General features: G+C 41.2%; 1 protein-coding gene across 8 annotated transcripts in view; it reads right to left on the reverse strand.

Moving 5' to 3' along the window:
• The window catches only part of LOC146861800 (uncharacterized), a 1595865-nt gene that overhangs the window by 521738 nt on the left and 1048511 nt on the right, over positions 1-25616 (reverse strand). For all 8 annotated transcript variants that reach the window (XR_014978338.1, XR_014978334.1, XR_014978336.1 and 5 more), the window contains one exon: positions 11466-11507. Coding sequence is in view for 1 of the 8 variants with exons in the window: in XM_085643197.1 (XP_085499323.1) it covers positions 11466-11507 (42 nt within the window). In the remaining 7 variants the exon portion in view is untranslated. The remainder of the gene's footprint in view (positions 1-11465; positions 11508-25616) is intronic.

The following is a 25616-nucleotide window of genomic DNA, read 5'->3' on the forward strand; positions in this document are numbered from 1 at the left end:
GAAGTTAAATCTGACTCTTTGTAAGTGAATGATGTCTTTTTTAAATCCACCTGTTCATGTAAATAATGTGGCTCCAAGTTCTCAAATGGTTAATCGTTGTACCCGAATTCCTACGTTGGTTATTGTTTGTTTATTTGCTCACGCCTGTGTTAAAAGGATCCAGTATACTTTCCACTGCGTTTTAAGTTAACTATGGCATTGGTCAAACGTGCACCACTTGTATTTATTGGAAAATATTTAATTGTCTGCTGTATTAAACAGTATATATTTTGGACAATGTTTTCTATCATAAAAGCTGCTTGGAAAAGATTAAAAAAGCACATACTAAATTTGTGTGCAGGTGTATAAATTGATAATGCTATCAAATGAAGCATAGAACAATACACTGTGACAAGGTAAAACAGTATTTGAAATGCCACAAGATGCACCACATCAACTACTGGATAATACAGATATTTGAAGAAAAGAAAACGTGGCCCATGTTCTCCAATATTTTCAAACTAAACAGCTTACTTTTTAGATTAATGTAACTCTATTGTAACGTCTTGATACTCTGGTTTATTTATTTTGCCACCCACTCATTGCAATACGTTACAGCTCACTCAGCTTTGCGAGGTCTGCGTTAGTAGGTCATTCTATCCTGTTTTTTGTTGTTGCAAACATTGCTACTTGTTCGTCCTGAACTAATAAAAGAAAAAACAGGACTAGAATCCCCAGCATGCAAAGCAAAATCCTGAACTGGATGTGGAACTAACGCTTGGATGAGGGAGTTTTCCGAAGTGTACTAAATTAACATACTAAGTCATTTAAAAATGATGTCTATGTGCTACCACTTCCTGGCCTCTGACACATATCACTCAAATACAACACTAATGGTTTGTAAAAACACCCTTTTTGTCTTCTAAGATGTTTCTAATGCCAGATTTGCAAATGTAATAGACATGAGAAAAAACTATGGAAGGATAGTTTGAGGTTGCAATAGTGGAAAAGGGAATTGTCACACATTGTGAGGATACACTTGTGCAACATTAGGCACAATCAGAATATACCTCTGCATGTCCTGTTCCTCCTGGTCAACATGGGTGCATGATGGCTGTGACTTGCATTATGAGACTATCTCCAGGCATATATTGGTTGTGCCTTGATGTTTGGTTTTGTGCCTGGTCATTTGCTGCTGTCACCAAAAACATTTGACCTTTTTACTGTTTATCAGATACTGTGTCTAGGTACTTGAAGCTGTGCTTTTGTAAATGATGCTTGCACCTCAATATTTGCATCCAGCTATGGGGCTCTAATTGATCTTTTAATGCTAGTGTAGGGCAGTTCCCTCTGTGCCAGATAATCCAAAGGTTGCGCCTTGGCACCTGATTTGGAATTATACCTTTGCATTTGGTGCTTTTACACGGTCCTTGGTACTGTGTTGCTCGGATACAAATTTACCTTAAAAAATGAAAAGACAAGAGGCATTTAGCAAAACAGAAACAAGTTGGCTTAATTGAATGCAGATTCCAAGAGAGCAGCAAGAAAGGACTGTCTGAAGGCTGTCTTGATGTGCAGAGGTTTTGGCAAGCATTGTATATAGTTCTTGAAGTGCGATAAACCGATTACACATTCTTGTAGAACACGTAAATCCGGGTCTAGTCATGAAGCATAAATTCAAACATCTGATAAAGGGGAAAGGGTGGATCTCGACTTTGTGGAGACCCAATATGGGCCACTGTGTATGTGTCCAGATGTCCGGTGTGGGTAGCACGTGATCACTGCATGTAGTGTGCATGCTGTGTTCTGTTTGGCTGTGTGATCCAAACTGCATGTGGCATCAGCCTTTGTGGTGTTTTGGGAACATGCTCCCCTTTGGCTCAATGTGGTTTATTGGGGCCAATCTCCTTGATCGTTTTGTGGTGTAGCTGCCTGTCTGTGGGCTCGATCTGGGTTTTCCCTTCTCACACATTTGTCTTCGGACTAAGTGTAACCCCACCTATGACCTATCAATCGGTAGGCTTGGGTTTAGGTTGCAGCACCTGTCTGACCACATATGTCTGACTCAGGGGAACAACAGTGACACACAGAGCTGCACTCGTCATACCTGATGTAAAAGAGCACACTGCTAATTTTTTGGGGGACCCTCGAGCGCAGCCCGATAAAAAATTGTTAACAGCGGCAAACACCGGCACATCAGGCCTATTTCAAAAGACACCACAAAGCCTTAAACTTGTCTCCTGGAACGTGGTAGGTTTACAAAGAGCTCTTAAACAAGTCACAGCAATAAATAAACTGCTAGAGGGTGATATCATATTCCTACAAGAAACTTGGGCTACAGAGCCGGTACACCTGGAAGGATATGCTGGATTCCACTAATTAGTCACCAAACACAACTGCTACGGAAGACCATCAGGTGGGATCTCAACTTATGTTAAACACGCAAAACAACTAACAGTAAGGATTATAAACACCGATTCAAATATGCTGCCGGCACTCTCAGTGGAAGGAAAAAGGGACAAGGAAGACAGTGTCTCGCTGCTTTCAATAAATGTATACTTAAACGCATTTGGTCAATTGAAAATAGAGGTCACAAAATCTATGATTATAACAATGCAGGAAATTCTATGTACACACTGGTCACTGGGGAAAATGCTTGTGGGGGACTTCAATTTGCACCACCTAGGAACAAAGCGGTGCGAAAGGAAGTACCTAACTAGCGCTGAAAGAACTTTCAATAATTTTTTATTAAATTACGATCTCAATTCAGTCGCGAATCAACTAAAAAGTTCAGACTCAAACAACCAAGGGACAACTACATTTAAGAATTGCTCCACAATTGATTATATTTTTTTATGCAACCAACTCGCTTTCAAAATTGAAAATTTTGAAATTAAAGCAGATGACACTAGTGATCATGCAATACTCCAGGTTGAACTGAACATCACTATCAAAGAACGGGAAAGAATCATAACAGTAGCCCAATCGACAGGCATTGAGGAATATGCCCAGGTGAAAAGAATAAAATGGAACAAGCATCAGGCGACGGCATTTGAGGACTGGAAAGAAAAACAAGAACGCACAGGCAATTACTCTGGTGTTGAGCCCAATATGCAAAATTGGTCAGAGTGGACCACTGTCCTGAAAACAGCTTTGAAGAAAGCTGAGCCCAAACCAAAAGAGAAAACTATTATACAAACCGTGCATAACAACACAAAACTGGGTGACATAACTTGCAACCTAAACAAGGCAAAAAGAGCACATAAGATCGCTGGTTCTAAAAGAACAAGGGACAAGCGCAACAAAATACATAAAGAGCAGAAACAATTGCTATGGATGCTCAAGCAAAACAGGCTTGATGAAGTATGGATTAAGATCCACGAGCTAACAAAACCTTATAAACATCGACAACTCTGGCAATATATAGCCCAGTTGGATAATGATAAAGTAGACCGGAGTAACTCTGTACACGCCGACGCATGGTTGAGACATGTGTCAGCAATTTACGTGGAAAAGGAAGGTTGCACTGAACTCTGAAGGGACCATGGACGGCCACACAGAGAGCATAAACAATGTAGTCGAACCTACTAATGTAGTCGTGAGCAATGACCAAGACGTAACAACTGTTGAAAAAGTAGTTAAAAAGATAAGGAAAGACTGGGCACCAGGACCTAATGGCCTCCCGGCTGCAATGTTTAGGGAAGATCCAATATACTCGGGGAGAGTCCTATCCAATTTATTCACCGAATGCCGACTACAGGCCAAAGTGCCAGACTCGTGGCGCGGGTCAATCTTACAACCCATACACAAGAAAGGCGACAAGACAGAACCAAAAAACTACAGATTAATAGCCCTTCTGGACATCGAAGGGAAAGCCTATGCAAACAACCTATTGACAGAACTAAACAGTTGGGTCAAAGAAAATGAAATCCTTGCCCCTTATCAAACAGGTTTCCGCAAATGCTGTTCGACAATCGATAACATCATAGCCGTATCATATCTAAGTCAGCAAATCAATGTCAAAAATAAGAAACCAGTCTATGCCTGCTTCATAGACTATTCAGCAGCCTTCAACGGGGTGCCACGTTGCAAGCTCTGGTCCAAATTGTGCAATTGGCAAATTCCACCAGGCCTCCTCAACACCAATATCTTGTTATACAGCAATACTTGGATCAAAGTCAAATTAGCAAACAACATTACAACAAAAAAGTGTCTTACATATCGAGGCTTAAAACAGGGATGTGTACTTGCCCGAACACTTTTCAATCTATATACAGCCGACCTGGGCAAGAGGCTCCACAACGCCAACCTCGCAGTCCCAAAGATTGGAGTCAATAAAATCCAAATTTTACAATATGCGGACGACCTAGTTGTGATTGATCACACAAAAAAAGGACTCCAAAGGTGACTAGACGCTCTAAACGCCTACAATCAGATCAATGAATTAACTATAAATCCAGAAAAGATTGGGATTTGTTTTAAAAAAAGGGCAATCGCGGGTTACGCACAGCAGGCATTCCCAAGCAAAATGAACACAATGATGGAAAAAGCACAATGCCGGGCGTACAAACGCATATTTAAACTACCTAAACACACCCACAATAGCGGGATTCGTCTGAATTTAGCCTGGTGCAACAGAGTAAAGAATGCTTGGGAGTTCATGCAAAATATTATTATCATGTACGCAAAGCTCCGGATGGGAGCCTGAAGAGCATGCTAAAACCCATCTATGATGAACCTCCTAACCCATGGCAGGTCTACATGCAGGAAGCAGTAGATGTTTTAGATTTGGCAACACAAAATTGGGGCCAAGAGGACATAACCTACCCGGTCATCAAAAAGGTAATCAATAAATAATGTTACCAATTGTCAAGAGAAATTGATCTAGCACATTTTGAGAGTGGAAGAGGACAATCTGGGCCGATCGCTACATACATGGAGCACAAATCCCAGCCTTACCTTCACCAAGCACTGGGGAGAAAGGCCCTAAAAAACATTCAGTGGGCCAGACTAGTACCTCTCCCAATAAAAGAACTAAATCCGGGGTGGAAAGCCCTTGAACTCAAAATCAGCTGTAGAATCTGCAGTTTCAAAACAGAATCATTACTACACCTGACGTGCTGCTGCCCAGGTCTGTTACAATCTCGTCTGAAACTACTAAAGCCAATATGGCTATGCAAAGGTGTTCGGACAGTAAAAGAAGCTGTTGTGGCTCTATTTTCTTGCACTCTACCAACCGATCTGGCTAGAATCGGGAGATATATGGAGGAAGTGCGTTCCAGACTTGTTAAAGAACAAAATCAAGCCAACCGCGAGAAAACAGATTCACAGTGGACAAACGAAGGCACACTTCCGTCACAATGCTTTACACACAATTAACTTATTAACTTTTTAATTTAATCACATTTTACTTGTATTTTCCATGGAACGAAATTGGCTATAATTGTAAATGAATTTTTCTAAATGTTCTGCTTTTTAAATTATTCTGGTATATTGCAAATGGTTTTAAGTAACTGTGCAATAAATAAATATACTACTGCCTCTGACTCAGGGTTGAAGGGGAAGTCATCTCAGGTGAATTTGAGAGCAATGATACAAGTTTGTTATTACTTGTACAGATAACATGGTGGTCATTCATATTGCATTTACTGACATTCTCATTAATATGTATACATGTGTCATGGAATACATCAACATTGTATTTATCATTATTGACATTGTTATGTGTAAATATATTATGGTATACATTGACACTGCATTCACCGATATTAACAATTGCACATTACATACCATAAGTGTATTTGTAAAGCACACCTTCAAACCTTGGGCATCTTGTTGCTGAAGAACAGATGTATATTGTTACCCACCTCTCTGTACTAACTTTATCAACCTCAGAAGCATGAAAAGCTGTGTGGACCAACTCAGATTTTAGCCTGCAACCATGCGGTCAAAGATAGATTCTGGGAGGGAGCGCGTTATTCCTCTGAGCCAACAGAGGCCAGTTTAACGTTAGCATGTGATGCTATAAATAGATATTTGAGGTTATAATTGTGGTTTTAGGGCAGTGCCTGCACATGTGGATCTGTACTTCAGAAGTAATGACTGTGGCAAGTATGTGTGGCAAGTACCTGGGTAGCAGATAACTGCCCCTCTCAGGATTATTGCTGTATTTATTACCTTCAGTGGTGTCATTTTCTCTGATGTAGTGAGAGTCAAAGATCTGGAACCAGGGTCAAAGTTAATGTGATATTATGGAACTATCGACAATATAACCGCCCTTCAGAAAAATGTGTTCTAGTGAGAGAAGAAATTATTCAGGTGGATTTTATAAACTTATCCACAGCATTTGATGAGGTTGATCACCCTTTGCATTGGAGAATAGTTTAAGATTGGGTATGCCGGGGACACTTTTAGATTTAGTCATTTTCCTCCACTCCTCCACCTGTTGCAGAATTCTCCTGGGCTGTGATAGGGGCCTCTCTCAGGCAGTTCCCACTTTAAATGGGCTAAAACAAGTATGCTTTAGAAATTCACCTTTTTTCCCTATATATTCTGATCTTCCCAGCCACTTGACTCTGAGCAAGGGTTTTGCACCGATAATTTGGGGGTAAGCCAATTATCTGCTTACTTTATGAGGATAACAGAATAATTCTTGATCTGACCCCAAAAGGGTCAAACAGTCGGCTCCAGTTGCTGCAACAGTTTGCAGATACTCATCACTTAAAGATTAATAAATCTAAAAGTATAATTCTGTACTTTTAATGGGACGAAAAAAATGAAATATGCTAATTTTACTTGGTTTTCTGGGTGCACACATTTTTGAAATTGCAAAATCTTATATTTTCTTGCGGAAAATAACATGTGAGAACCTTAGTGAAAAAGACCATATTAAAAATAACATGAAGCAAAGCCCAAGGCTAAAGGCTTGGGTGCTTTTTATTGGGGAACCGCCTGAAGACATTCAGCTCTCCTGGAGATAACTGACACTCTAAAAACGATTACCGACAAAGGCAGGAAAGCGATTTTGATTCTTTTAGACTTGTCGGCTGCGTTCGATACCATTTCACACAACATTCTTCTGAAGCGTCTCGAACGCAGCGGCATCTCGGGCATTGTGTTGGAATGGATTAAATCATTTCTCACTAACCGCAGACAAGCGGTTACCCTGGGTACGATTCTTTCAGCAGAGCTTAACATAACAACTGGTGTCCCTCAGGGCTCTTCATTAAGCCCATTGCTGTTTAACATTTATATGACCCCGCTCATCTCTCTGATTGGATCATTTGGGATAGAAGTTACATCATATGCAGACGATACCCAAATGATCCTTTCAGTAGATAATATTACCACAGATGCAGAATCCAACTTTAAAAGTTGCCTATCTGCTGTCCTCCAGTGATGAGAAACAATCACCTCAGATGCAACACAGACAAAATTGAAATCTTCCCGATAGGGAAAGATGTTCTGTTCCAGCCATGTAAATGGTGGCCTGAGAGAACCACTCCTCCGCCAGACGTGGTCAAGGTGGCCAAGAATTTGGGAGTACAATTTGATGCAACACTCTCTTTCCTCCCACATGCCACAGCTGTAGCAGGGACATGCTTCAGCCTTATCAAATCGCTAAAAATTGTTTTCAATTTTCTCCCACTTGCTGCAAGGAAATCAGTGGCAGTGGCCTTGATTCTCTTGCGCTTAGATTATTGTAACAGCCTTCTCACAGGAGCTAATAAAGCAATTCTAAAGAAGTTACAGGTGGTTCAACACGCGGTGGCACGGCTAGTGCTCAAACTCCCACGAAGATCCTCAGCATCTGCAGCATTAAAAAGTCTTCACTGGCTTCCGGTGAACAAGAGAATCCTTTTTAAAATTCTTCTGATCACCTATAGCACCAGGCTCAACTTAGGACCTAAGTATCTTGCAGCACGTTTTGCTCCATACATCACAACCAGGTCTCTCAGGTCATCATCAGCGAACCTGCTCAAACCCCCCACTTTCAGATATAAATTGAAAGGAGGAAAGACAGTGGCCTTCCTCGGGACCAAAGCCTGGAATTTACTCCCACCTCATCTAAGGCTACTTAAATCAGATTCAATTCAGGAAGGCCCTGAAGACTTGGGTATTTATTGCCCCAGACGAACTATGCCTCTCTCTTATTTAGTATCTTCACGGCCCACTCTCACCTCCAAACCAAGTCAGCGCCAGGATACTCCTCACGGAGTGACAGACGCGCTTTACAAGTACCAAATTACATTACATTACATTACATTTTTCGCATATGTAAGCCAAAATCCCTACCCCTCTGCTTTATGGACTGGAACTGATTGAAGTTTCTAAATTGTGTTTCTTAGTTATGATGGAAAGAAATGTCCTCCGAAACCTATCTTCTGTTAACTCAGCAATCCCAGTGGTGGCCTTAAGGTTAGAAATGGGCTTGAGAAGTGGTTTTGTTCGAGCCTGATGGGATTAGTACATTGGGTTTCCTGTCTAGTAAAGAGCGAAGATGACTCATTAAGGGTTCTGTATAAAGAAAGACATTTTGGTCGACTTTAAGGATGTCATTCATTTTTTTTTAATTTTGTTTATGCTGTTGATATGCTTCAGGTAGATCTCAATGGCTCTCGCTTTAACAACGCAGCAATCAAAAGCCAGTTTATAACAAGCTACATGGTGCTTAAGCTTTTGTCTGGACAGGTAAGCATGTCTCAAAAAAAGTGTTTTTCAGAATATTAATAAGCTGCCTTTTAGTAAATAAAGACAGTCTCATGTTATTTGGAATTTGCCTCATGGGTTGAGACGCTTTTGGATTCTTATAAGGCAGGGAATGCTCCCACTTAATCCCCTCTTTGCTAAATGACATGGCATTGCGGCCGAATGTGGTCTCCAATATCTAACAATGTTCTTTTTGTTTGCCCAGCACTTTTATTATGTAGGCAAAATTGGCTGAGACCTATCTGTTTACAGTTGCTATTCTTTCTGCCTCAGATGCACTAAAGTCACTTTATGCACCTCCAAATGAAAGGCGGCCTGGTTAAGTTCTTTAGAAAGTCATTCCACAAACCAGTGAGCCCGGTTATCTACAAAACCCAGGTTAGGAGTGCTGCCCTATATGGAGCTGAACTCCGGGGGCATTCTAACCTTAGGCCCATGGTTAATACCGAGAATACATTTCTCAGACAGCTGCTCGGATTACCAATAAGTTCCCCTTTGATTCCACTGCGTATGGACCTAGGGACGAGATCCATCACTGAGGAAATTGGCTGCAGGCCTTAACTCTTTTGGCGGCGCCTCTGTGTGACCCCGGAACTGGCAGAGTACATACTCCCCGGTTCAGTAAAGCTGTCTTGGCTTATACATATTAGGGATTGCCTTAGTGCAATAGGACAAATAGATCCATGGGACAAACCTGACATAGCATGTTTGAGAACCCCACGTAAACATCTAAGTTCTAGTAACTGGGGCGTAAAAATCGCAAAAATTCATGCAGGACCTGCCCATGGTTCTCTCACGTCACACTTTCTGGACGTAAAGGACATATACAAGTTGGAGACATGCCTCGACGAAATTCGTCCTGCATTAGGCAGAAAACTCTATATGCAGTTTCGGCATGGTTGTCTCCCCTTGCGTGCATTTACCAACAAATGGTCTAGTGGCAATCCAGTGGAGTGCCCCGCATGTAACATGTGCGAAGACTGAACTTCATGTTTTCTTTTTTTGCCAGGGATACCACTCAATAAGACACAGAGGGCTGGTGCAGTTATGTAAAAATCTAGGCACAACTCATTGTATGGAAGCATTCAGACATTTAAAATACAACACTGACCCCATATTGTCTATGGGGTCTCAAGCTTCTTAACTTCTATGTGGTGGGCGAGGATGAATTTTCTCAAAGAACAAAGTTAAGGACTGGAAATGTGATTGACCTCCTCATTATTTTTAATCTTAAGTAATATTTCAAAAATTAACTGTTTTAATCATTTTAACTTTTTAACTTGTTTTGTATACACCTGTGTTTGTTCTTTTATGGTTATTAACTGAAATAAAGAAATATTGATGATGATGAAATGCTTTGCCATAGAGCATTTAACTTCTTTCAGTGTTTTTTTTTAAAGTTGCATTAAAGGTACCCTGGACGAATGATTAATATGTGTAAATGGTTTCCAAATGTTTAACTTTGTTCGTTTTGTCTGCTTTGGGCCTCTGCTCTGTTGCTGTAATTAGCTGAGAACTATCTATTTGCCTGTTGTCACTTATATTCTCTGCCTTGATGCACTATATTCGCTTTATGTACCTACCAATGAAATAATTTGTGATAGAGTTTTAACTTTTTTATGTGCTTTATAAACCTGTATTAACTTTATGGTATTTATAGTATTTGGGTATTATGCTGGGTTGGCTTTACAGTACCCCAAGGATCCAATTGTATATGTGTTTTACTGTTTATGTTTATTTTGAAAGTATGTTTTTTGGCTAAAGGTTTATGTTGACCTCCTCGGAGTTCTGTATCATAAATAAAAATTTACTTGAAACTTGTGATATTATAAGGAGTCAGAGGGCTGTTATATTACTTCCACTACACCCGTGTTTTGTTGACTAGAAGTCCATGACTGTCATCAAATAGTCCATCCACTATCTGAGACTCTAGAATGCATGCAGAGATTTACAATGTGAAAATGCCTAATGAGAGACTCATTCATCTATTACATTGCTTTTTGTGTTTTTAAGTTTTTCAGCACCCAGCTTGACTTAAGGCTAAAACATAAAATAAATGGATCCATAAATGAAGCACAACAGTAATTGAGTTATTAAAATGAAATATCTGAAGCACTGTTAATTTGAAAAAAAAGCCCTGACAGGGCCCTTGTTAAGATGCCACTGCAGCATGCACCACCCTTTATTTGCCCCTGCCTACGCTGGTAATAAAAACTACTAACCATGACACTTCTACAAGGTTGACAATTTAGACTATTTCTGGCCACACAGAGCTATAAGAATGGCTTGCGTGGCTGGTATTAGCAGTTTTTAATGTATACATAATAATCAAACAACTGTTGTTGTGCTCATTTCCAAATAAGACAGACAGCATCACCATGTGGTGAACTGTTATAAGTACTGGTGCCAAGCACCATAAACCATCGGCTCAAATTAAGCACTGATCAGAAGCAAATATGCCATCGACAAAAATTCAAGGACAAAAGGTCTTCCCCCAAAGAAGTTGGCATTTATGTAATGTGCTTAACAAACACAAATGAAGAGAACATGAGTGCTGTGTAAGACAAGCTTAAGTATCAAATAATCTGTGTTAACTCATCTGCGCAAATATACGACTGCTATTTTTATTCATTTCAGAAGTCTTATATTTTAATATTAGCAGAATGTGAAAAGAGAGCAGCGGTTCATTCTCAGTTTTGCCCATTCACTAACATGCACTCAACTCTATAGCTTTCTCATTGTAAGCATCACAAGGGGAAATACCCTCCTGCACTTACAGCCGCTGGAGTATGTGCCCCTGGACTTGGAGTCGAAAAACCCTACGGAAGAAAGAAAGCAGATGTAGGTAAATGAAAGCTAAACCATAAAAACCGTGATAAAAAAATAATACATGAAGATGCATAGTGCATTAGCGGATACTACGCATAGATAGCTTTATATTCTTCTATAATGAATTTAAATACATCCTGCACTGTAGTGAGGTAAGAGTTAAAGCTAAGTTTGACACGTCTATATGGGATTATCCGCTTCTTGAATCACTGTCAAAACACTGAGGTTGCTTATTATTCTGAACTAAGCAATTAGTGACAGTGGGATGACTCTTCTTCTCATTGTTGCTGAATTAAAGATTAGTCATAGTTGTCATATTTTGCAAACATTTCTAAAACACATTTTAATTTAATTGCAGTACCAGAGAATAATTACTCCACGCAAATCTACCCTGAATTCCCCTATTTTCCTAGTGTTAAGACCAGCTAAATCTTGTAGATTGATACTGGACTGTTGAAATGTAAATCTGGGCTGAAAATAAATGTCTTGGAGAGTGCATATATTACCAGATTAATTATGTATTTTACATGCAAAAAAATGCAACCAAATTGACACAGCGGATGGGTTCTTAACAGAAAGCATTGCTCATAAATCATTTTACTTAATATAATTAAATTTCTGGGGGAGCATATTAAGTTTAACTCAGAGATTTAGATATAGCTAGGGGTCTTATCTATCTGAACTAATGAGTTGTTGCGGAAACATGCGGGCCCGATTTAGAGTTTGGTGGAATGAGTAAAGGCAGTCGGGGTTACTTTACATCCACCAAACTGCCTTAGAGCCCCTGTCTAATTCAGTGGCCACCACCGGCCCTGCACTGAACTGTATGGTTTTGTATGAACCATTGTCATGGTGGTTTATAGAAAGCCATTTAAAATTTTGGTGTGCATCCGTCATTGCAAAAACAACAGTTGATTGACAGAATGCAGAACAATGTCATACATTCACCCCAGTACAGAGATCTGGGCCTAAATCCATTGTTTTATTGCTCACCATGCCATTCCAGTTTGAACCCAGCCATATGCAAATCAGTCTTGACCCTGTGCCTCATGGGTACAGTCCAGCCCGAACTGCCAAGCCAGGTCCTCCCTGGACTGGAAACAAGCATCCTAGGACCGGTTTCGGGGTAACACCCCTCATCAGCCAGGATAGCTTGATTCCAGTGGCATGGAGAGCACGGGACCCACGTCTGGGCATACCCTTCCCACTCGGGGTGACAAATGCAAAAACAACAGTTGATGGACAGAATGCAGAACAATGTCACACATTCACCTCAGTACAGAGATCTTGGCCTAAATCCATCATTTTTTTGCTCACCATGCCATTCCAGGATGAACCCAGTCATTAGTGACTGAGGCTTACACCAAACTTTGAACAGTTTTTGCTTGGCCAAAAACAAACTCCCAAAGCAGGAGTTTGCTTTTGAAAAAGTAAAAACTAATGGGCCGAGCACCATGGGGATTCCCTCCCATGGTATTGGAGGTATTTTTTTTATTTTTACTGACCCTCACTGCCAGGAGATTACTAGCAGTGATGAACAGAAAAAAAACCTCCAACTACCCACTCTAAATAGTGTGTACGGGTGGCTTACCACCGATGGCCCATATTTTCTCATGCCATAGGAGAAAGGTTTGCACCAACTGGATACATGTTACCCTGTAGGCGTAACCATAGCAGTCCTCGCAACTGAAAATTGGGTGGACAGCTTACGAGTCTGGTGGACAGGGTACTCCTTCGCTAATACCCTGTTCGCAAAACTCTAAGTCAGGCTCTTAATGTTATCTCCGATGTAGATAACATATTATATTATCGATCATAAATTAAAAAAACATCTTCAACATGTAGATAATAGTTAGTTTATTGATTATTTTCTGAGAAACATTCTCTTACAAATTACAGAATAAACGTTAGGATAAAGACATATAATCAAAACATTATACATCAAGAATCAAAATTGAATCTCCTTGAATAAAGTATTGTTGGTTAGTGATAATAGCTACCTATAGAAGGTAATAGAAGAAACACAGCATCACCACAAGGTATGTAACTATAAAATTGCTATAGTAAAACCAAATAGTTTAAAAAAAACGAATCTCATAAGTATGCAACATTATTATAATAAATGCTTATGATTAGTACGTTGCACATCGTTACGTATAATGTGTATGATAAGACCTAGGAGACAGTGCATTTGATTTTTCCATATATCGATACCTTAAAAAATGTCTTATCTATTAAAGACCACGATAAAGATATTCAGTCCTGTATGAAAAGTGATTTTAATTATTCCAACTGATGCAATCTGGTGATCTTGTGGCTGAACAATTGTTAGAAAAAGAAAAATGTGATCCTGTGTACAAAGAACCCAAGCAATAATAGCAGTGGAAGAAACAAGAGTGATGATTTTACCACTGTTGCTGAGAAATAGGAGTAAGAGAAAGGAGTACATCGTCTCAGTGAAGCCATGCCATGTGGCCCATTCAGTATAGTGGACATGAGCTGCAGAAAGAAACACTGGGCCTGATTCACAAAGGTAAACTGAGACAAAAGTCTAACTTAAATGACTTTCGGTATTCAGAGAGGGCATTTATGAGTAGTAAAGTTACGCTTTTGTTTAACTCTATAGACAGACCCAGGAAACAGCGATGAGGACCTGCTTCGCCCCCAGCTTTCCTGGGTTATACCTGGCCCGTTGGGTGGAGCAGGTCTTCGGAAACATCAGTCATTATGATAATCATGTCGTCCTTTGGATACAATACATTGATGATATTTTCTGCATTTAGAGAGGTGATGTAGAAGAAGCATATAATTTTGTCAACCCACTTAATGATAACTCTTTGAATCTCACATTCACCAGTCACATTCACAAACCCACAATAGATTTTTCAGTTCTGAGATTGAGTGTAATGGCAACAGATTGGACAGCAATCTATTCCGTAAGGAAACTGCAGGGAACAGTTTACTGTATGCAGAAAGCTGTCATTCAAAAAGTATGATTCAAAGTATCCCTTTCCGTGAAATGTTAAGAGCTGAAAGGAATTGTAGCTCGGAAGAAGGGTTTCAAAAATAAAAACAGATTATGATTGATAGATTTACAGAAAGAGGATATTCGAAAAGGTTATCAAACAGGCATGTGAGAAAGTGAAGTATGTGAGAACTGAACCTTTAACACCCACTATTGAGAGTCAGGTAGAAGGACATTTAGTGAGGATTATTACCTCTTTCCATAGTCAAGCCTGGGAAGCTGACCCAGATTTAGTGAGTTATGCAGGGACAAATCCACAATTCACCTTTAGGAAGGCTAAATCCTTAAAAGATACCTTAAGTCAGAGCTTGATAACATCCAATACTGAATCAAACACTATACAAGGCTTTTATACATGCGGAACGTGTAAAACTTGTAAACATAGTCATAATTGTAAAACAGTGAAGTTATTGGAAGATCAGCAACCATTCAAGATAACAAAACATTAAAGAGCTCATTAAGTTGTCGTTCGAAAAGCTTCCAACCGACAGTCGGAATTTCCTAGACCGTCTCTGAACCCATCCGCCCAAATCAGTCGGAAACAATTCCGACCGACCAATTACTATACAGGGAAACTGAATCGGTTCCGACCGGTATTCGGAGAGTCCGAGTGGGAATGAGACGATTCGTACAGCTCTATGGTCCACGTTTTCGACAGACCGACCGGCCGATTACGATGACAGATTCAAACAGCCTTCCTGACTTGGTTTGTCCGACACGAAAAGGCTGTCAGAAACTGACATTGGGGGCCCCTAGCAGGCCCTCCTTCATCTTGAGGCCTCCGGCTAGGGGTCTAGGGGGTATCCAAGAGCCCCCCCTGTAAAACCATGCACAGTGTGGCGGGCACAATAGGGTGCCCGTCACATGGTGCAAGGTTTTCCACAGACACCCTCCCCAGAGGACCCTGTGTTGTCGGTCGGAACACAGGCTCCCATTGAAGTCAATGGGAGTCCTTCCGAACGGTGTTTGGAAGCATCATGATCGGTCGGTCGGAACCGCTGACCGCGTGTCGGAACCGAATCCGACAAGGAGTCAGGCAGTTTGGCTTCCGACCGACATTGTTGTGAGCCCCTTAACATGTAACCCGGATCTTGTGGTTTATGCAATAACATCACCATGTAAAAAACACTATATCAGAAGTACTACCAGTAAAGCAAAGAAAAGAGTGCTAGAAAACCTAAGGGTGATAAACAAAGATGACAAACAGTATCCAATCGCAAGACAATTTAAATCTCAACACAATCAGAACATAAATCTGTTACCATTCCGTGTATTAGACAGGATTCCAATCAGAGAGAGAGGAGGTAATAGAGTGCAAGAGATAAGACGATTGGAATCTAAAATAATTATCAGAAGTGCTTAATTTGTAATAAATTAAGTGCCAGGGCCCTTCTCGGAAGGCCATTGAAGCCTGCACCATCCATTGTCCCTGCCAGCACTGAGAATGACAGTACCAGCAAAACACCTAACCATACCACTCCCATAGCGTGACAATTCATATTATTTCAAGCCACACAAAGATATAATAATGGTGTGAGAGGCTGCTATTATTACCTTTCAATGTAAACTCACTTATTAAACCAGTCTGTTGTGCTCACCTGAAAATTAAACAGACAGCAACACCATGTGGTGGACTGTCACTAGAAGCAAGCACAACACTAAGATAAGTTAAGGGTCTCAGGGAAAAAGTTTAAAGACCAGCGCGGATGAAATCCCAAGTCAATAATATATCAAACAACAAAGTCCGCGGGTCTAACAGATTCTCCAAATGGAGATCCAAAGCACTAACAGTACAAGTAAATCACTCCTACAAAAACATGTAAGGAGTCCTATTTAAGAGGACGGAATCCCATCACCCACCGAGGTGGCTTGCTTCATCATCTGGGATCTCCTCTTGGTTGCAAAACCTAGTGCAACCAAGGGCTACAATCCTCTCACTGTGAGGGAGGAGCTCAGGGATGTTTTGGTAGATCAGATTGTTGGATCTCCTAAGATCTGTATAGATGTGAGGCAAATTGCAGTGCATAGAATATTGTGAAAAAGTGAAGTTAAAATTGGCTACCAGGAGAAAAAAGATATTTTTAATAGTTATCTCTTGGTGTCAATATTAAAAGACAGTGCAAGCGCGATCTGAAACAATTGTTGAGCGGGCAGCTCTGAACAAAGGGTCTACATATTTCGGCCATGGTGATCAGTCTTTTGATCGGGGGTCTTCTTCAGGACCTAGTTGACTATTGCTACTGCAAATACTAAGTGCAAAAATATATTAATAATAAAATTGGAACAATACAACATACAAACACCTGTGATATCCTTTTTGTTTGGAAAGATCTACAGGATTTGTTGTCATCACCTGTAAAAGACAAAAACTGAGCTGATTCGTACAGCTCTAAGGTCAGCGTTTCCGACAGACCGCCCGACCCATTAGGATGTTGGATTCCAACAGCCTTCCTGACTCGGTTTGTCCGACACGTAAAGGCTGTTGGAAACTGACTTTGGGGGACCCCTAGCAGGCCCCCCTTCATCCTGATGCCTCCGGTTAGAGGTCTAGGGGGTATCCAATTGCCCCCCCCTATAAAACCATGCACAGTGTGGCGGGCACAATGGGGTGCACGTCACAGGGTGCAAGGTTTTCCACAGACACCCATTTTCCCCATAGGACCCTGTGTTGTCGGTCGGAACACAGGCTCCTATTGAAGTCAATGGGAGTCCTTCTGAACGGTGTTTGGAAGCATCATATTCGGTCGGTCGGAACCACAATGGGATTCTGTCCTCTTAAATAGTACTCCTTCCTTGTTTTTGTAGTAATGATTTACTTGTACTGTTAGTGCTTTGGATCTCCATTTGGAGAGTCTGTTAGACCCACAGACTTTGTAGTTTGATATATGGACTGTCACTAGAGCCAGTGGTGACAATTAAGTGCCAGTTCTGACCACCGTAAAGCACCGGGTTAAATTAAGCACTGTATCAGATATAACATCCTACATCCCTCAAGGCTTTATCTTGATGAAGAACTAGCAGGGCATTTGGGTTAAAATAATGAAAAATGGAAATATGTAAATTAAAATGATGTTCCTGAGATAGAGGCCTTTATGTTAGAATAACTATGGAAATTTTACATTTCAAACACAAGAAAATTGTGTTTTTTTAAATTAGTTATGTTTAAATGTTTTTGCAGAAGTATCAGAAACCACAAGGAGAAGACTGGAAGCAAGAGAGCTAATCATATCTAGCCCAGTGGGGCTCCGTTGATTTTTTGTCACCTGGTGACGTCAGATAAACCCAATTGACTCTATTGAAAGCCTTGGTGGCATCAAGGGTCATGGCTGCAAGGGGAAGTGAGTATGTTGTGGATCTATGGCGTCAATTATGTCATATGTGAGTTCAAACATACTTCTACCCTTGACAAAGCCTTTTTGGTCAAGGTGCAACTTATCACCCATTACTGTGCCTAATCTGTCAGCTAGAAACATAGCAAAGATTTTATAGTCACTGTTAAGATGTGCTATGGGTCTGTACGATTCACAGCTCGCTGAATTTTTCCCAGGCTTTAGAATTAAAGTGATTGTGGCCTCACCCCAAGAGTCTGCCAATTTCTCCCCATTGCTTAGAATCTCGTTGAAGAGCTGGGTCATTACTGGGATTAGGACCTCCCTAAGATTTTTATGGAGCTCCATTGGGAGACTGTGCTGAACGGCAGCCTTACCCCCTTTACTAGATTGAATCGTTCTCTTAACCTCTTCTTGAGTGATTTCTTGCTCTGGGAATTGCTGTTGCTTGACATCCAATATGTCTGATAACAACTCCCCTTTTAACTCCCCCACAGTGTTTTCAAGGGATTCTGTCTAGAATTTAATAGGTTGCTCTTCTTCTCCAGGGATAAATGTCTAATCTCGCCTCGGTTGGATTCAGACACTGCGAACCCCTTTTTAAGATCTTCCGAAAGGGTGTGAAACAGCACTTCAATGGATGCAGACAATGTCCCCCCAGGGACTTCAGTGCCTATCTCTGCTGTCACAGGCTCATCCCCTCCCTTCTGAACGAGGGGTGCAGTAACCCCACCTGCCTCCGCACTCCCCCTGCTCCTGTACACTCCTGTCCCTGGCTGCTGTTAGGGTTCATTAGGGGGAAGGTGCCAAAGTTACCATTTGCTCTTTGTTAGGGACCGAGTTGGGCAGAGCCAGTAGCCATTTTCTGAGGGCTTCTCCCTGCCGTACTATATCAACCACAGTAGGTTGTACCCTAAAGTATGACCTTAAAGTGGGAGTAATTTTTATCTTGTGGTCACAGGGCTTCGCTCTACCCCTACCTTTACCAGCTTTAATATTAATACTCCTGCTTTTAACCTCACACCTCTGAAAAGGGCTGGAAATTGAGTTGCCCCCCTCTGAGTCTTGTACTATTCCTTGAGCAAGTGGAGGGGGGGGCTTTCTTTCTCACCCCACTGGAAGCCTTTTCTTTCATTGGGGCCTGCCTTCTCCCTCTAGACACCACTATTGAGGGGCCTGAAGAAACCCTTTACCTTCCTGGGATGAGTCGGTGCCTGTGGGTGGACCAGTTGAAACAGCCTGACACGGATGATGCTCTCGACTTTGCTGCAGGCTCAGAGGCTGCCTGTGAGCTTCACTGAGCTCCTTGACCACTCCAACCTCCTCGCTAGCCAAAACATATCTTCCCTCAGCAGCAGGGTAGACTGGGCGTGTGCTGCCGCTGCTCACGCTGCCCCAGAGGAGACCACCCACCACTGCCCTGCGGCCTGCCTCAACTCCAGGGCGGCCACCTCCCAGCGGAAGCAAGCAGGAGGAACGTGAGCAACCCGGCTCAGCACAAACTCGAAGGAGACGACCAGGAAAAGAATGACGAAGCACTTCCAGGGACCACCACGATGGACAATCGACGCGCAAGGGCACCGGCAAAAGGAAAGGAAAGGTAAGGATCAATGCTGCGCAGAACTAGGCTTCGTTTGTCTCCATTACGAGCCACGAGAGATCGAGCGCCTCCGGTGAGCAAGCGACCGGCTTCAAGCGGCAGCCGCCATGTTCTCCACTGACTCACATGAGTAATGTAGATATTTTTGTGCATGATATTTTTGTACTGGACCTTTTGCACTTCACAAGGCAATATTTTTGTCCTCGATTTTTTTCCAATATATTTTTTTACTGTGTTATTTTCTACTTGTCTTACATGTCACCCAACTAAAGTGTCGTTTTGAAACTGACACTGGTTATACAATCAAATTCACACAACCCTGGTCTGTGTGTTTTTTCTGGACAACAATGATTTATGTGCAAATCTTTTGAGCTAGTACATTGAACATAGTATGTAACATGTGCCAAACTGATTGTGTGGTATCCCACCTTCCATCATAGTTACCTTGGTTAATATGGAATCTCATGACATGTCTTAGTTATGATGAATAGAATTGTAAGTATGTCATGGGATTCTGATGTAGAGAATGTTATGTTGTCAGTTGATGTTGATGCTGGCTTGCAGAAGGATGGGATCTTTCTACTGAAATAAACTTCTTGTAAACAGCCTTCCTGTGTCCTCAATTTATCTACCAGCTCCACATTGCTTTACAGGGAGTATGAGAAACTTTGGAGGGAGAGTCTAGCAGAGTCATGGAACATACAAACTATTTCATGCATAATTACCATTCAAAATAGTTCAACTTTTGATTGACTGTATCTAGCAGACATCATGCTTTCATTTTTCAAATGTTACAGAACTGATACAGTTGCTAAATATAGTTATTCACACATTCGGATTTGGAAGCGGAAAGTGTGCAACATCAATTAAATGAATACTCTTATTGGTAATGGCATTTAACAAAAGTGGCAGATGAGTCTAAGTGAACAGGAATTTAGAATTTACAGAGAGATGTAAGCATTGTACTTCGGGTGGGATTTTTAAAAAAATAAATCCTTAAAGAACTTATTGTAATTTAATTTACTACATATAGAGGATTTAAATATTTAATTCAAAATTCAGTTAATAGTGTACGGTTACCACTACACTATTGAAAAATCTATGTAAAGAGTTAATTAAAGTAAAAATTGTGAAATGTTGAATTAAATATTTAGAATATCTAAATATTTAAATATATCAAATTAAATTACAATTATTTTTAAAGATATGTTTAAAAACTTTAAATGTTTATATTTACTTTTTATGTATTAAATGTTACAAAAAAATACAGACAGAATTACTTTATATTCATTTAATTATTTTTTTACAATAAATTTACATATCATTTTTAACTTGAAATAAAATGTATGTGTACTTTTAAAAAGTCTTTAATAAATAAATGTGTTTTAATTGTATTACAGATGGGGTTCTATTTTAAGTTCCCGCATCTAATTTTTTAAATGGGAGGGTGTTGCAGTTTTAGCAGTTGGCCATGTATGGCACTGGACTTAATCCAGGTCTAAGCTAGAGTACATTTACTACTATGTTAGGTTCTTTTTGGCTGCAGTAAATTTTGTATTGCAGTTTTTAAATATCAATAGGTTTACTGTTTGGTGGGTGGGTGTCTTTCCATCCCTAAACTCCCGTTTAGCCGTATCTAAACCCCCACAACTTAGGGGCCGATTACGGTGTTTGGTAGAAAGCCTCCTCCCGAGATTCGGAATCTCCTCAACCATGTTGGAATGCTTCCGACCGCCTAGGTCAGTTTATAATCTGCCCAACCGATTACGATGTTCGCGGTCGGATTGTAAACCTCACGGTCTTTCTGAATCGGTTCTGAACGGCTCTTGGAGCATTCATGTAGGGCAGAACCGCATCGTACAGCTCTACGAACAGCGTTTCTGACCGAGTGATTACAATGTCGGTTTCCAACAGCCTTTCCGAGTCGGCCTGTCTGGGGCGATGAGGCTGTCGGAAAGTGACTTTGGAGGCCCCTAGCAGGCCCACTTCACCCTGCGGCCTCGGGTTGAGGGCCAAGGGGGTACCCAAGGGACCCCCCCTGTAAAACCCTGCACTGTGTAGCAGGCACAATGGGGTGCCTGAGACAGGGTGCAGGGCTTCCTGCAAACACCCCATAGGAACCTGTATTGTCAGGCGGAACACAGGCTCCCATAGGAATCAATGGGAATCCGACAGAACAGTGTTTGGTCGAATTGTAATTGCTCAGGCGGAACCACCGGCCGCGAGTCAGTCGAATCCCATTCTGAGACAGTGTCGGGCGGAAAGTTTCCACACAACTCTTCGCAATCGGCCCCTTAGTAGTAAATATTTTTCGTTTTCCATCCAACTGTCATGGTCCCACCCACATTTACTACTAAGGGTCTGATTACAACTTTGGAGGTGCGGCGCCGGGCCCAGCCAGTCGCTGCACCGCCAAAGCCATAATGAGGCCGCCTGCCATATTAGGAATTTCCTCCTGTCTAGCAGGCTTTTTTTTCCATTCCCATGGCGATGCCTCTAAAACTGGGCACCGCAATGGGAACGCCAAAAACAGTTCCTGCATTGCATGGAATGAAAAGTCCATGCCATGCAGAAACTGGGGTGCATGCACACAGGTGGGCACAACATGCATCACAATGCAGAGGAGGAACAAGAAGCCCTGCAACCTCCATGGCACTGCTGGCGGAGAGGAAACTCGTAATATGCTTGGCGGGACAGTGGCAGTCCCGCCAAGCATATTGCGGCCTCCTGACCACCACAACACCACCATGGAACTGCGGTTCCCTGGCAGCTGCAGTGGGGCAATAGGGGTCCTGCTGCCCTAATCGTAATAGGGCAGTCGGAAGACTACCACTGCCGCTCCCCCACTTCGACCGCCAGACTTGTAATTGGCCCCTAGGTAGTAACATGTGTGAGAATATCCCCAAAGAAAAGATATTAGATTTGGAAGTGAAGTTTTCCAATCATAGGTTTGTGAATTGCATTTTGTAGTACGTTTTTTACTGTAATACTAATTGCATATTACAAAATACAGTTTTTGAATCAGCCCAAATGTGCTTATTTTGACAGGCACTATCATCATGGACATCATTTAGTGGGTGCCAGAGATCGCTGATCGTGGTTTGCATTTTACATTTCCTGATGCTTCACTTGTGGTCTCTGGCATCTAACATAGCAGGGAGAGGGATTTACAAACAGAAAGATTTAGCCTGTTTCCTAAGAGAATCAGCCTTTTAACTTTCTGTTATTCTCACCCTTTTTCCCCACAGAAGCTCTCACTGCAATTTGATGTTGAAATGGAATGGAATATAGGCTTGAAGATCCCACCTATTGCTCCTTCTCTAGCTTTCATAGAAACATTCTATTTGATTTGGTGATGGTAAGGGGCAGGACAAAAGGTGGGCCCATTACTTCCCTTCGAGAGAGAAAAAGGATAGACAAGGCTCTGTGCAAGTAAGAGGCATGCACAGATTCATCTGATAAAGAACTACAATGCTTTCATCTGCCTAGCGAAACATGTCACCCCTGGAAAAAACTATTATATTACAACAGGCTTTATTTGAGGAAGAAAAGTTTTCACGTTGGTGTTTCTAGTGGCTCTATTACATGTTCACATAGAACGTGTTGACAACTTGCTTATTTGCTCTTGCCTGTGTTGAAGAAATCCATTATACCTTCCACTGTGTTTCCATTATATTTAACGTCAATTTACCTTTTACATTGGTCAAACTGCACTGGTTTTGTTTTTCGAAAATTAATAATTTATTGTCTGCTGCATTATTATACAGTATAATTTCTGGGAACATTTTAATTTTATAAAAGCCCTTTCTTTGTAAAAGCTAAAACAAGCACATACTGAATTACTAAGGGCCTGATTACCAGCCTTGTGGTCCAAGGACTGCCAGACTTGTGGTGGCGCGGCAGTGGTAGTCCAGCCACCGCCACACCAGCAGTCCAGCTGCCCCATTATGAGTTGGTTGGTCGGAACGCCCTAGGACTGCCAACGCTGCCAGGGAACCGCCGTTCCTTGGAAGTGTTGTGGCTGTCAGAGGCCACAATATGCTTGGTTAGACCACTGTGGTCCCATTAAGCATATTACAAGTTTCCTCTCCTCCAGGGTTCACAGGGCGGTTCCTCCTCCATGTAAACCTTAGAGGAGAGGAAACAAAGGGGTTCCTGCACATCATGGACTTTCGAGTCCATGTCGTGCAGGAACCATGTTAGAAATGTTTTGCTGCATGATTATAATATTCTTTAGTGCCCTCAATTTTGCAAGGTCCATGCTTGACTAGATCATCCTGTCCTGGTCTTTTGCTTGTATTTGGATAATTGCTCCCCTGAATTAATAATAGAAAAAGAGGATTAGAATTCCTAGCACGCAAAGCAAAAACCTGAAATTGATGAAAAACTCAAACATTGACCAGGGAAACTGGAGAAACTATTCTCCACAACCTATTTTCCCCAGTAATTTAGCTCCTGCTCAAATATATTTCTCTTAGCTTAATAACATTAACATGTTCACTCATTTCAAATATGATGTCTATTCTCAAACGCTTTCTTACCTGAGAAAAACATAAATCAAATAAAACACAGATGAATTCCAGAAATGCCTTTTTTACCTTTTAAGTCTTTTCCAATAACAGACTTTTTAAATGTAGGAGGCATGAGAGTAAAGCACAGAAGGATAGTCTGGGGTGCAGTTTTGAAAAATCAAAGTTGACAAATCTTGGTAGATACACTTGTTCAATGAAAGGGACAATAAGGATACACCTCTTCATGTCCTTTTTGGGTCTCAGCTAGACACCACATGCGCTGTCTCGAAGAGACATGTTGTTTACAATTCAGTGAGCTTCAGCCCACCCATAGGCTTACCATTTGCTTGCTCCAACATCACTCTCATATCTTTTGTCTCCGTTTGACCGTGGCATACGTCATGTCTCTTCTTGTGTTTAGCCCTCCTCCAGAGCATGGACAAAGTACTTGTGTCCATCCACTGCTCCAGTTTCCGGAGCTACTTTTTTTTGTGTGTTTCAGTACTCCACATAAGTGTTTGTGTTTTCACTCTCTCCATCCTCTGTCTCCTGTTACCTCTTTCCCCCTCTAACCCACCCCATACCAACCCCAGACAGGTTACTTGCACATCTGAATGCTGCTTTATCTGGGGATTAATGTTTAGAATATAGTCCAGCATTCCAGAGTCCAGATTGTTCCCATAGAATTATGTACACATTAATGATGGAACAATATGAGAGTGTGTGGCAGTTATGATTGGAACCAAATGTTCAGTTTCTTGTGCTTAATATTTGTGTTTGAGCACTCCACTTGAGTGCTCGTGTTTTCAATTGCTCCGCCTGCTTTTGCCTCTTTCTCCCTCCCTTCCACACTTCCCATCTGAAACCCAGCCAGATCGCCCTCACTAGTGAACTCTGCTTTATCTGGGTTTATACGTGCAGGAGATACTCCAGCATTTCAGTGCCCAGATTGCTCTCATGTAAGAGTGTGCACATTATTAGTGGAACAATTTGTAAGGGCATGCCATTCATTCATAATCTTTATTTGGTTTTAAAAATAAAATTATAAAATTCGAATCATTACAAATAATACATAGGTTATCTTTGCCATACTCATATTTATTTTAAAATCCCCATAAGAAAACGTTCAAGAGAAAAACAGACGGTAAAATAATTTAACATCTGTAAGTACAGCAGGGCAGGCCTAACTTGTGTAAAATTCAATGGTTTTACAATTGGACATAAAAACGTATGTTGTAAATTATTATATTTTGGACAAAGCATAACAACATGCTGTATGTCATTAATTGATGTGTTATCGCAATTGCAAAGGGGCAGATCCGAGTTCATAAAACAACCTTAATTAAAAGGAACTAAGTGGGGAAATAGATTCAACATAAAATAAGTCAGCAGATGACGTTGATGACTTGTCACATTCCACGTGAAGTAGGGTTCTATGCTGCTGACAGTTGTAACTAGAATCGCATGTCGCATCGAATGTTTCGTTAATTCAAAATCCTCACGTTCTGAAGCCAGCGTGTCCCTAAATGCAATTTCAACCCCTTTTGCCCTCAGAGCGTGTTAAACTAGAAGGATTATCGTACAGTTCGGATCTCCCTAGAGTCCACATAATATGCGTCATGTAGGCCAACCAA

The sequence above is a fragment of the Triturus cristatus genome, chromosome 2_2, assembly GCF_964204655.1.
Source record: "Triturus cristatus chromosome 2_2, aTriCri1.1, whole genome shotgun sequence".
NCBI lineage: Eukaryota > Metazoa > Chordata > Amphibia > Caudata > Salamandridae > Triturus > Triturus cristatus.